Here is a 13,956-nt window from a genome sequence, read left to right on the forward strand (position 1 = left end):
GAAAGAGTGACAGGAACTGTCAGATCATCCTCTCCAGTTGCGGTTAGCCTCAACCATAGGCCGTGCAGCCAGCAGAACTTCTCTCTGCTGGTTGCGGGGAGATTCTGGAAGACCACTGCCATGCAGCCAGGATGGGCAGTACAAGCTCATTGGTATTGTGAGCGCCGGAAGCAGTAACTGCCATCCCACCACACCCACGATCTTCACCAGAATTTCTGCCTACAGAGACTGGATCACATCCGTCACTGGAGGAGAGGCATGATCACAGAGATAGTAGCAAGGCTGACTGTGTTATAAATGGGAAAGAACACAACAGTACACCTAGTAAATGACTCTTGTCAGTACTGAAAAACTCATGTCATTTCCCCCAACCTTGTATTGAGGAACTTGGATTTGGTGTGTTTCAGACGTTCAGTGTTAAACATTGGTCACAGAAAGTTAATGCTGCTTCATGCCTCCTGGGAATTTACAATCTGAAATGTCAGTAAGTTTATATCGAGTGTACCCTGTATATGTCATAGTTGAATACCATAATATACACTTTTATAATTTTTCTAGCTTAGTAAACATTGGAAGACATGAAGGGAAATGTTTATTCAGTCCATAAAATTATTAATTTTATTCACACAAAATACCCTGCACACAGTTAGATAGGAAAGGTCCCTGTAAGTTTCACAATTTCAGTGAGCAATGGACATTTCAGAAATTATTTATCAGGCTTATCACTTGATTTTTAAATGTTTAGATAAAATTTTAGGATATCTCAATTGTTTACAAAACATTTAATTTATCTGTACCTCTTTCTCTAAGCTGCAGCCAGGAATTAGGGGGCAAGTAACTAAGTCTATGATGTCTACACTATGCTGCTGCTTAAAAATGTAAGGGAGGTAGAAATAAATCAACTTAAAAGTTGATTTAAAGTATTTGGACTAATCCTGACAGGAAAGTCTGGAAATGAAATTGCATCAGTGGAAACTATTTGTCCTTACATTCTAGGATAGTTTTCAATTTTGTAAAATTTAATATTTCAATAAATGTTAATTCACTAAGTAAAAGGGCAGTTTAGTGTTGTGGTCAGTATTTCTCTGCCTCTCCCAATTACGTGACTTTGGGTTTATCACTTAACTGCCACTTCACTCAATTTCCTTATTTATGAAACAGGTAAGTAACGGCATTACCTTACACTATTAAATGAGATAAGGCAAGTAAAGCATTTAAAACAGTACTTCCGGGGGGGGGGGCAGTGCTTACTGTATAAGTATCAGTCATCAATACGCCTTTCTAAGACTTCTCTGGTCAATCAATCAGAAAATTAAAATCTCAAGTGTTTAACTGGAAAATCAGATAACAGATGGGCTTACTCTCAAATCGCTCCCGTTTGACCTTTCTTTCTCTTACCTCTTACACTGCGAGGTGTTAGGAAAAGATGAAGTATGCTCTCAAGAAATATTTGACTGCATAGTACGTATTGGCAATAAAAGGGTGAAAAAGATGTGCTTTCTTAAGGAGCATACTATCTGGAAGACAAAAACATTGAACAAATAATTAAAAGCGTTAGGTATGTCTGGAAAAGGAAGTTTAAATATTCTCAACAGGGGAAAATGCGGAGGCAAAGCCAGGGAACGAGGAGTTTTGAGGAGTGATACGCATTAGGATTGCAAATTGTAAATCCTGCGCTCAAGTCTTTCATCACAAATGAAGTACGAGGAGTTGAGAGAAATTGGTTCTGCGATGTCTAAGTGTCCGTCAGAAGGTAAATCTATCTTCCTGGAGAAGCCGATTCCTTACTGGCCACGTGGTTACAACCGAAATAAGTTTCCACCGCTGTTCCGTGTGGCCACGCCCCTCTCTTGACCACGCCTCTTGGTTCACAGTACACTGCGTCAGCAAAGGGCGTATCGCGAGAACTCTACATTGCCTCCCTCTGCCTTTTTCCGCGGTAGTAGTCATTTTGTTCTCGCGATATTTCCTGGTAACCGGGAACCCGGGCGACCCGGGCTCTGTGAAACATGGCGGTCGGCTGGGTCCGAAACACAAGGTAAAACACTGAAACCCTGCCGGGTGCTGTTCTCTCGGTTGTTCCAGGGCTGTTCCGGGCGTGAGTGTAGTTAAGGGGGCTGAGAGCCTGTCGTGGAGCTGGCGCCCTGTCTTCATCGCTCTCCCGTGGGGAGCGAGCGGGACCCGGGAGCCGCTCCGCTTCCCCGGGGGCGTTACTGGCAGGACCCTGGGCAGCGCTAGCCTGGGAGCTCCCCTCTCCCCGGCGCGGCTTCTCTGAGCTATCCTGCAACTTGAAGGAGTTTAGGTGCTTCCCCGATAGCTGCTGACCCCGACCTCTTGTTTCTCACAGTTCCCGGTGCCCTGGGGGGCGCCTCCGGTCCGCAGGCGAGAGGGTCCCGCGTTGTGAAGACCATATGGGTCAGGTCCCGGCCCTCCCGGGTGTCGGGCTCCCCACCACCATTCAGACAAATACCAAATTCTTGGCAGCAAGTTGCTCCCTCTTTTTAAGAACTACTGAGGTCTTGGCCTCACCTGGAAGGAGAGTTTCGCACCTCGCTTGGATTAAAAAAAAAAAGGGGGGGGGCAGGGCTGGGCGAGATGTTATGAGGGAGGTCCGAGTGTCACGACTTTTCTTAACCTTCGAGGATTAAGAAACCCTTGGAAGGTGATTTGCCAATTCGTGGTAGAGAATAAACAGCCTGGGTAAAGGTAGTATCTAGAGTTGAAAGATCATCATTTGAGATCATATAGTTAGGATTTAGTGCCCTGGAGACAACGCAAAGTTACATCGTAATATCTGTTAAAATGTTGCAAGACTGGCTTTCAGAAGCAATTAAATAGTTAAAACAGGATTTAGTCCTATGTTGGAAGTTGTACTTTCAATATTTCAAGTAATTACTTAGCCTGATACTTGGAACTCTAGTATACAGCCATTATAAAGAAAGAAGTCAGGCTTGTTCACTGAAGAATTCAGGACGTAAACTGGCTTAATTCATTTGCTTATCCATATCTTTAAATTGGTGCCATTATTCCAGTTCTCTTAGAGGTAAAAACGAGAAAAATTCGATGGCTTGGGAGTTAGGCGGGGGAAGGGAAGGAGTTTCTTTCTTTTTGAAAATAAAGTTTACCACACAACTGAGTATTTGTAGAGTATTTATAGTGACTGGAGGGTACAAATCATAAAAATAAGTCAAGCTTGAAAGATCTCTCAAAGGAAATCAGGCCTATTCGGGTACAGCAACAAAAAAGAATTAGAAAAAAAAAAATTTATTTTCTTTGGGAGTTAGTCATTTAATTGAAGGGAATAGTGATTTTATTTTTAATAGAAGTTATTTTTATGCAAGTCTCTTCCTGCTACTAATCCTAGTTAACAGTTTTTCAGTATTCTTACTGTCTATTAAATGTCATAATGTGCAAATTAATCTCTTTGTGCCTTAGTTTCCTTATCTGCAATATGGGTGTAATAATAATGCCTAACTCATGTGGTGATTGATATGGATTAAATGAGTTAAAACATGCAAAGCATTTAGAACAATGCCTGGCATACAGTTAACATTCATTATGTGTTAGCCCTTGTTATTTAAAAAACTTTTTTCTAACTTCTGCGGTTTCTCACAAAATGTTGCTTTGGTACTTAGTCAAAATACAGACTGAAGAAGACTTTTTTTTTAAAAAAGTTTCTTTCTGACACCCAAATTATTGGAATACTCTCCATTTTATAAGGTTAATATGTCTTTCCACTCCATCTTCCATTTGCTTGCTTTCTTAAGCTGTTATCCTTTCTAAGCTAAAAATGCCTCCTTTCTACTACTCCCTATAGTCTTATTGCAGTCTGATCAGCACTATTGCTCTGTAAGTGCCTTGTTAACCCATTCTCCTTGCTTTGGGGACATTCATTCTATTGTAAATAATATTTCATGTTTCCCTGACCTTTTCCTTACTGTTCCTCATACTTCTTTACTGTAGTTTTATACACTTTTATTGAGTAGTTGCTATAGTCAAGCCATTCTTTGAGGTGGATATTTGTCCTTGGTTCACATTGTTACTGGGCACTTTTGCTACTTACTATGTTGTAATCATTCTGTAGTCTCTTCTCTTAACTTTTATTCTAGTAATTTGTATCATCCTCAGTCTATTGATGTTATTAACTAATCTCATATATTCTCCCACTTTCCTTAAAGGCGTTAACATAATTCTCAAATATCCTACAAATATTTGCATTTCTTTTGAGTATTAGAAAGAAGCATTTATTGAATGTCTCTCTTTTTTTAACATTTCTTTATCGATTTCAGGGAGAGGAAGGGGGAGAGAGAAACATCAGTGATGAGAGAGTCATTGGTAGGCTGCATCCTGCACACCCCCTACAGGGGATCAAGCCAGAAACCTGGGCATGTGCCCTGACTGGGAATCGAACCTTGATCTCCTGGATCCTAGGTCGATGCTCCACCACTGAGCCACGCCTGGCTGGGCGAATGTCTTATTTTTTTAATCTTGAGTAAAAACTGTGAGGTAACCACTATTTCCCTCTCCCTCCTTTTAAAATACAATGATAATAGAGGTTTCTGAGAAGTTGAGGATCTTCCCAAATTTGTCACACAACTAATAAGTGCCTAGGTAGTAACCCAAATGTTTCTGATCACAAAACTCATATTTATACTGTCTTACTTGGCTTCCAAGTAAACCTTTTTAATCACTTAGAAGGTTATTAGATTTATTTGAATTATATTATGGTGAATAATTTTAAAAACATAATATTTACCTAAGCCTGTAAGTTTTAAAGTAAAAGGAATAAGTACTTCTTTTGGATATTCCAGTGTTTGTAAACTGAAGCTAAGCTATCTTTCATAAAAACATTTTTATCATTGTGTATTTTAATGCAATTAAGTAATTTAAAATTACAGCTAAGTTGTAGTTTTGCTTTTCCTTTCTGAAGTTGAGTGTTAGTCTGGATAATACTTGTTCTGTTTCCTTTCTCATTCTTACTAAAGCCTTGTTTTAATTTTATAGGGCTACTGTAACAAATTACCATACACTGGGTGGCTTAAAAATATAGAAATTTATTCTCTTATAGTTCTGGAGGCTTTCAGACTGAAGTCAAGGTGTCAGCAGGGCCATGCTCCCTCTTACAGCTCTAGGAAAGAATTATTCTTTGCCTCCTCTAGCATTGGGCAATCTTTGGCACTCCTTGGCTTGTAGATGCTTCTAATCTCTGCCTCTGTTTTTACGTGGTATTCTCCCCCATGTGTCTGTGTGTCTTCACATGGCCTTTTTAATTTTAATTTTAATTTTTGCTTTTTTCTTTATTGGACACTTTGTAGATTCACCTCCCATGGTTTTCTTAATAATGACACTAGTCATTGGATTTTGGGCCACTCTAACCCAGTATGATCTCATCCTAGCTGATTACACCTTCAGAGACCCAAATATTTCCAAAGAAGGCCCATTCCCAGGTGCCGGGGTTAGGATTCCAATATATCTTTTTGAGGGACACAGTTGAACCTATAGCATGTCCATATGTATTAACCAATTAAATATTTCTCATATTGCCAAATACATTTTTAAAATAGAAGTTAGCTCCTAAAATGTCTGTAGCAGGAGATAAATTGTTTCTCCATTTTTGTTTGGAGAAGTAAGTAAACTTAATTGAGCAGACAGCCTAAAAAGTGTCATGAATTCTACACTTTAATTTTGGCAAAGCATCTGATAGTCTCATATTCAAATGGATGCAAGGATAAAATATGGGCTACAGAACATATATACTTAGACTGAGTGTTGATACTATGTGTCACTGTGTTCCAGCATGAAAAGTGGTTTCTTATTTCTTATGCAGCTTTTCAAACCATTGTCTTAGTCTCAACTGTTATCAGTGACGACCTGGAGTTTTTTCTTTTTTTCATACATGACAGTTTAGGAGAGAAATTGGAGAAAACAGAGATGGTACTACAGATTGTCAAAATATGAAGAGCAGCACCAACCAGTAGGCAAAGGAATCTAGTGCAATGGTACCTAAAATTTGGTACTGCTCCACAAAATCTAAAACTTTAGATTTTAAAACATATATAGAAACATATATAAAACATATATAGAAAAAAAGAAAAGGGGCTGTATTTGAGCATTGACATAGAATTGCAGTTTTTAATTTTACTAATGGATACATCTAAAAACAAAAGAAAAAAAACCCTGTCTACATCATTTCAAAAAGAAAAGACATTTTGATATGTAAAAGACATTCTGACTTCTGGAAACCACAAATCTAGGGTATTTCTAAGTCATTTTTAAAAATAGCTGACTGAACTGGATGGAGAACAAATAGAGTGTGAATGGGAGCAATCGAACTGGATTAACAGAGGAGCCCAAGAGATTGAGAACACAGGGAAAATGAAGAGCAAATTAATTCTCTCCTAGTCAGGCAGTTAAGGAGTTGGGAGGGTAATTGGTTCTGCTTAGAGAGGAAAATTAGTGTCTTGGATTTTAGAAGTGGAGCAGTTTTAAAAATTAAGAGAGCCAAAGCATGGCCTTGCTTGGTGAGGCCTTGGGTAGAATTAAGATGGAGGTCACTGGAGTAGATCTGTTCCATTTACATGGTGAAAGGGTTATAATTGTGAGTGACTGCCATAGGATGAGTGACATCAGGTCGTGAGATCCAAAGGATGGAGGAGAAGAGAAGCAGATTTAGTGATCCAGATGCTGAAGTCATTAGGGAAATTTTTTTTAATTTTACTTTTTTAATTGAATTTATCAGGGTGACATTGGTTAATAAAATTATACAGGTTTCAGGTGTACAATTCTATAAGACATAATTTTGTGTTGTGTGTTCACCACCCTAAGTCAAGTCTCCTTTCACCATTTATCCCCCCTGGAATTATAACTGTATCCAGATGGAGAAAATGGTAAGTACTGAAGTGAGAGTGTACACTGTGCTTTGGAGCGCGAACTCCGGAGCCAGGCTGCTTCTACCACCTGCTGAGTGGCCTTGTAAAAATTACTTGACTTTTCTGTGCCTCAGTATCCTTATATATAAATGAGATAAAAATAGTATGTACTTCATAGAGTCGTAGAGGATTAAATGAATTAATATATAAGGTGCTTCAAATAATATCTAGCACATAATATAGAAGTTAGGCTGTAATTCTATGTCGTATATGTGTTTATTATTGGAAAATAGATTTGAAAAAGGAAGAGGTGGTTGAGAAATAATGATAACACATGCTACATTTTTTTACCCTTTGAGTCTCAGAAATAAAGTAAGAACTTAAAGGGAATTACAACCAGTTGAACATCAGGTTTTCATATTGAGAGCAGGTAGAGTTTTTTAAGAAAAACTAGGAGTTATTGGATAACTTGTTCATATCAGAACAGTGGCTCTGTAGATGAAAGTGGCAAGTACTGGAGATACAATGAGTTTCTTGGATGTGGGTTGGTGCTGTAGGTTAGGAATGGGACAGGAGCAGCAGTAGAGTGACAAGGTACTCCATTCCAGAATAGTAATCATGGGAAATAGGAATGGAAGAAGCTAGAGATTGAGAAGCAGCCAAGTGGGATATGCTAGTTAGACTTAAGGGAGGAGTGCTGATAGGCTATATGAATTGTTAGAGGCTTTGTAAAACTAACTTTTACATATCTTTATACTTGCATACAGTTTAATGAAAGCATTTATAAAGCTTATAAAAATATAGAAAATTTAGGAAGTAACAATTTTATTCATTTGCCCAACAATGCTACCTACTATGTGCCAGCCACTGTTCTAGGTGCTTGGTACATACTGTGAACAAAACAAAACTCCTTCTCTTTGTGGATCTTATATTTTTATATATTTATTTATCTAAGAATGACAGTTCATTTTGATTGGAAAGCTGTGCAACCATGGATGTTTCTGGAGAAATTTCCTACCTTCATTTTTTCCTTCCGCAAATGTTTATTAAATACCTACTGTGCCAGGCACTAGACATACAAAGATCAAGTTCGACATGGTTCCTGCTATAACATTACAATGTAGAAAACAGGAAGTTAGGCAAGCAATTAGAAAGTGTTCTAGGAGCATATACTACAACTAGTATGTTTGAGGTCCTAGAAGGTTTTTTACTCCTTCAGAGAGATGTCTAGACTGAGACTTAAAGAGTAAGTAGGAGTTAGCTAAATGCAGAGGTCGAGGAGAGGGAGGGAGAAAGGGTATATTTGGCAGAGAACAACATGTTGAAGGACTAGAAAGTGATTTACATAGTTTGGCTAGAATTTAGACTTTGGTAGATTGGGTTAGAAGAAAGGTAAGCAGGACCTGGTTTTTGAGGGCTTTGTAAACTTTGTTAGGATAGAGTCCAAACTCTTCAAATGTAATGGGAATGAACCTAGGACAAAGATTTCAAAAGAAAATTTATATGATCACTTTTATATATTAAAAAAATTGTTGGCTGTAGTATGGGGAGTGAATTGAAAGATTGATAATTAAAGGTTGTTGAAGCAATGCAGTGATGGATTGTGGCAGTTGGGACCAGGGTCCTAGTAAGGAACTTCTGTGTGGCCAGGAAAAGAGAAGAACATAAGTTTAAGAATGTAATTCATGCCCTAGCCAGTTTGACTCAGTGGTTGAAGTGTTGGCCCGTGGACAGAAGGGTCCTGGGTTGGATTCCAACCAAGGGCGCATACCTCTGTTGCAGGCTTGATCTGAGGTCCTGGTCAGGGCTGATGCAGCAGGCAACCAATCAATGTGTCTCTTTGACATAGATATTTCTCTCTCTCTCTCCCCCATTGCACTCCCCCTGAAAAGCAATGGAAAAATATCCTCAGGTGAAAATTAAAAGGAAAAAAGGAATGTAATTGGTGTTTCTTGCTTGTGTTTTTGGCTTATGTTTTGGGGTACATGGTGTTGTCATTAACTACGATAGGAACACAGGAGAAACAGGTTGGGTAGGGTGAAGTACTCATTTTTGAACTTGTTGAGTCTGAATTGTCTTTGGAGTTCCCCCATGAAACTAATAGAGGCAAAAAGACAATACACGTCTGCAGAGAGCTTTGGACTAGGAATAAAGATTTGGGAGGAATCAACATGTAGATGGAAACTGAAAGAATAGGAAATCACTTGGGGAAACTAGAGGTTGGGAGGAAGGCTTACTGCAGAATTGGAGGAAGAAGAATCCTCAGAGTAAGCCAAAGAAGGTCTTAGAGATAGAATGAAAATCAGGAGTATACTGTCATGCCATGGTAAGAGTGTTTCAAGAAGAAAAACGAGTGATAGTGTGTTTTCTCATAGGCAAAATTAGGTCAAGACTGACCGCGTCCATTGGATTTAGTACCTAGGAAGTTGTTAGTGACCTCACTGCGAGGAATTTAGTTAAGAGGTGAGCCTGTGCTGAGGAAGCAGTCACGGGATGAATGGGGACAGCTTACTCTTTTGAGTTTACCTGTGGGTATGCAGACAGAGATCAGTAGTTGGAGTTGGGCTTGAGCTTTAGTGGAGAGTTTTAAAGATAAGAAGATTGAACTTATTTAATATTAACTCCAGTAGGAAAGGATGAATAGGAGTGGAACGATTGGAGGAGGATCAGTCTTGGTGCAGTTACCACTCAGCAGGTACAGAAAATAAATTCGATTATTCTCTCAGTTGAACAGTTTTAGGGAGCAGGAGCTTGGCTTATGCCTAACAAACACTCAAGCTTAATTTACAAATGAGAATGTGAGTTTTATAACTTCCCTAGGAATTAGAAAATATCCTTTTTTGTCTACATGCTCCTTTTTTCTTAGGAAAACCATATACACGAGAAGCAAAATGATAACCTAAAGGCCGCTTTGTAAGCATGAGATCAACGGGAGTTAGTTGGATGTTTTTATCGGCAGATGAAATCAACCTGTATGTGCCTCCAGCTTCACCTCAGGGCTGAGTAGTAGTGTCCCTGGTTAGGGCCTGCTCACCTTTGGACAATATTCATGGTTGCTGCCAGTTTTTACTTCTCTGCCTCTCCTTTTTCTCTGTGAATGCCCTTTCTGTGGCCTGTCCTTCTATATTAACCCTACCCACTAGATTTTAGACAAATCTTTCTGCTTTTTTTTCTAGAGACATTCTTTCCCTTTTAATGGCTTCTGCAACCATTCGATGTATTCTGCAGCTAGGTGTTGATTTTATTGATACAACTTTGATTTCTGGTAATGCTTTATAGTATCACCTATAGTATTTCTGTAAATCAGTCATAAAAATCATATAAATACTTGAAAATTCAGTTGTTTTTATGGCTATGTAATGTACCTTGGATGTAGTTGGCATGCTGACAAGAATAGCAGTCAACTTTTAAATATTTTTATACTAAAATTAGATAATTTGCTAAGTTGAGCATTTTGTAGAGAAGACAATTAAATCCGCCCATAATCTACTTTTAACATTTTTGTGTATATATTGGATACCATGAGTTTGTTTCTATCTTCAATAGTTACAAATAACAATATGAGAAATATCCCTATGATCCAGTTTTTTTGCACAACCCAGATTATTGCCTTAAGATACATTCCTAAAAAAGGAATTTAGTCAAAATAGGAATAGCGTATAGTTATATTCTCATTAGCAATGTATGAGCATGCCAGTTTACTTCATTGTCATTTCTTAGTGGGACTGTATTATTTTTATATATTTGTAAATTTAATAGGAGAAAAATTACTATGAATGTGATTGACTTGCTTTTCACTTTTTTTTTTTCTTTTTTTGCTACTTAATGTGTTTGTGTAAATCACCTTTCATTAGTACTTTTTGTCAGGGTAGGAGTGGAGAAAGGATAGGAAAAAGTGTTAAGCTTTTTTTTCAAGGAGGAATGAGAATATTAAGTTCTTCCAAGGACATTTATCTATATCTAAAAATATATATATGTAAATAAAAAATATTTTTTATCTTTTTATAGGATACATTTGTTCATTATTTCTTTCTTAGCATGACTATATGAAAGAAGAAGGTTTTCCTGAAGATGAGGCGACTGAATCGAAAAAAAACCTTAAGTTTGGTGAAAGAATTGGATGCCTTTCCAAAGGTTCCCGAGAGCTATGTAGAGACTTCAGCCAGTGGGGGTACAGGTGAGTATCAGTTCAAATTAGACTCTTTCACTAAATGCAGCTTTTGAGTGACCCAGTCTATATACAGAAATATAGCCATGAGAATGAACTCAATCAATCTGTAGGAACTTTGTAATTGGGCTGTTCTTACGTATGTGACGCTGTTTTGCTCTAATTTTATTATATATATTTTCTTTGGCATCTAATTCAGTGCAGTCTGTGCATTTAGCAGTGTTTATTAAAACACTACGTAAAAAATTTTACTGTTTTGGTGCTGGTGAGTTATGTATAATTATATTAATAAGATTATATATATAATTTAACTTGGAAGTTGTTTAATGATGTGAAATTCAGTGCTTTTACTTAAGAATAAATCAATTTAGACATTACAATAAAAATTCTTAAATTTTACATTACTGGAGAGAGGCAGCATGGGGTAATAGTTAAGAGCTTAGACTTTGGAATCGGACTGAATTTAAATCCCACTTCTTTCCTTTCCTAACTACTTGACCTTGAAGAAGTTAATCAGTCTATCTCTGCTTTAGTTTCCTCTTCCATGAATTGGGGATGATATCAGTATTTACATAGTAAGGTTGCTATAATGATTAAATAAGTTAATACTTATAAAATGCTTAGGACAGTGCTTGATACAGATAGAAGTATTTGTTAAATAAAATAAATAAATAATGGAATATATAAGAAAAATATGGAACTATAACAGTATTTACTATTATTTCTTTCCCTCTGAAGAGCTAATAAAATAATATGTTTCATATAAGATTGACATTTCATTTGGTAAATGTGTACTAAGTTGCTTACTATTTCTAATCTCTTGTGATTAACTTTTGTTAACAAAAATAGTGCAAGTTCTTGTTGCACAATAGATTTTAAGTGTGTTTTGTCATAGTGTATGATAGTTCTTTCCTTTTTCTCACCTTTGTGAGTTGCTTTTATAAATGAAATGGTATGTTTAGGAGATTCCAAAGTAGAGGAGAGTTTTATTAGAGATTTGAGATGTATGTTTTTTTTAAATTGGGCTGCAAGCATGGATGCATTTTTAGTTATGAGGGGACTGTTTTCAAATTTATATTGTAATATATATGCTTACTTTATTGTATCTGTGACACTGCTATGTATAAGAAAGTAAAAGTTTTGTGTTATTAAAGAAATAAAATGCTTTCTCAATAATATGTTTGTGTTCATTTTTGTGTTTATTAGATCTTTTTTGAGCTGTTTTAGAAAAAATGTCTATAATGGACATTTTGAGAAAACCTTTTTATAGTGTTAATTCATATGGCAAGCATTAAGGCATTTGATATATTTAATCTCACTTAAAATAATTTCCTAGTGTTTACTTTTAAAAAATTGTTTTAATTCTCTTATTCTTTTTTGTTTGATTTCTCAGTTTCTCTAATAGCATTTACCACTATGGCTTTATTAACTATAATGGAATTTTCAGTATATCAAGATACATGGATGAAATATGAATATGAAGTAGACAAGGATTTTTCTAGGTAACTTTTTTCTTCTTTAAATACCTTTAGATTTAAGTTGTTTTAAAGATAATACACCTTTTTAAAAAATGTCTAACCTTTCTATTTGGTTTATTTTAGTTCTGAAGAAATAGTTCTTATAAACTCTCATTAATTACGTGCATTAGGTGAAACATTTTAGAATAATTTGAATACTGGTTAAATTCTAAAAGGGAGGTTCTCTGATTTGATATGCACTGTATAAAAAGGTTAGGAAAACATATAATGTGTTATTTTTTTTAAGATGTTGAACTGGTGGAGATTGTTTAATATTTTAAAATTATTTACTCTTTAGATTTTGAAATAGCTTACTGATGTGTGTAATTTGGAAAATATATTGTTTAAGTATACATTACATATACTTATAACTTGATTTTTATAAATTACATTTAAACTAAATTTTAACGTAAATAACATCACTTAAAACTTTGAAAATATAGTACCATAATAAGGATACAGATATACCATTTTTTATTATTTGGATTTTTTAATTGATTGAAAATAACAGATTTATAATATTAAGATTGTACTAGATAGGGGAGACATTTGCTTCTGAATTCCCATCCTAGCTCTACCATTTACTAGCTATGGGAAGTTACTAAATCTATATCTGCATGTGCTTCAGTTTCTTTTCCTACTAAATGAGGATAATAATTATAGTACTTTCTTCGTGATGCTAGTGAGAAGTAAATCCACATTTGTAAATTGCTGTGTAACCTTGGGTAAGTCGCACAACTGACTTTTTTGGGGCCTCAGCTTCATCTGTAACATGAGTGTTATTCTTGAGAACATAGGTTTTCAAGGAATATGTTATTTTTCTTACTTTGTTTTTAGCACCAATGAAGCACTTTATTTTTTTCCAAATGGAGCCTTACATAGTTCACCACCTAAGCATAGTGAGGATGTCCAGAAGCCTGTCTACTTGGTCTTCTCCTCTGGTTCCTACAGCGTCTCCTGGGCTTAAACCCCAGGGTTATTTGGAGCACAGCTTGAACTCTAGACAATGTTAAGGCTCTGTGAAGCTCTCAAAATTTATTGAAAAATCTTTTGAAGCTCAAAAAATTCTTACTGAAACCATATGCAAATTATTCGAGTGAAAAAAGTTTTGATAGCATAGGACAAGTCTGATATTGATTGTACTCATTCTGTTATTCATGGTGCTTAATTAATTCTAATATTTGAAAATTAATTCAGTTTGAACTCATCATTTGAAAATAAAGCATTAGTTGAGCCTTTTAAAAAGACCATGCAAAACTTTAAGCATCGGAGGTTTTTTCCTGGTAATTGAGTTGCATTTATCAAGTCACACAGACCTAGTTTCCGATACGCCATTTCAGTGGTTACGTGATCTCATGCCAGGCATTTATACTACCCCGAACACTATTGTCTTACCTACAAA

At 36.3% G+C, this 13,956-nt stretch overlaps 1 protein-coding gene across 1 annotated transcript in view; it reads left to right on the forward strand.

Moving 5' to 3' along the window:
- Positions 1–1,949: 1,949 nt before the first annotated feature.
- The window catches only part of ERGIC2 (ERGIC and golgi 2), a 32,376-nt gene continuing 20,369 nt past the window's right edge, over positions 1,950–13,956 (forward strand). Inside the window, exons 1-3 of the mRNA XM_016199097.2 lie at positions 1,950–2,038; positions 10,907–11,046; positions 12,431–12,539. Of these exons, the coding sequence (XP_016054583.1) occupies positions 10,941–11,046; positions 12,431–12,539 (215 nt within the window). The 5' untranslated portion in view covers positions 1,950–2,038; positions 10,907–10,940. The remainder of the gene's footprint in view (positions 2,039–10,906; positions 11,047–12,430; positions 12,540–13,956) is intronic.

Source organism: Miniopterus natalensis, chromosome 2, assembly GCF_054644295.1.
Source record: "Miniopterus natalensis isolate mMinNat1 chromosome 2, mMinNat1.hap1, whole genome shotgun sequence".
NCBI classification, from domain to species: Eukaryota; Metazoa; Chordata; class Mammalia; order Chiroptera; family Miniopteridae; genus Miniopterus; species Miniopterus natalensis.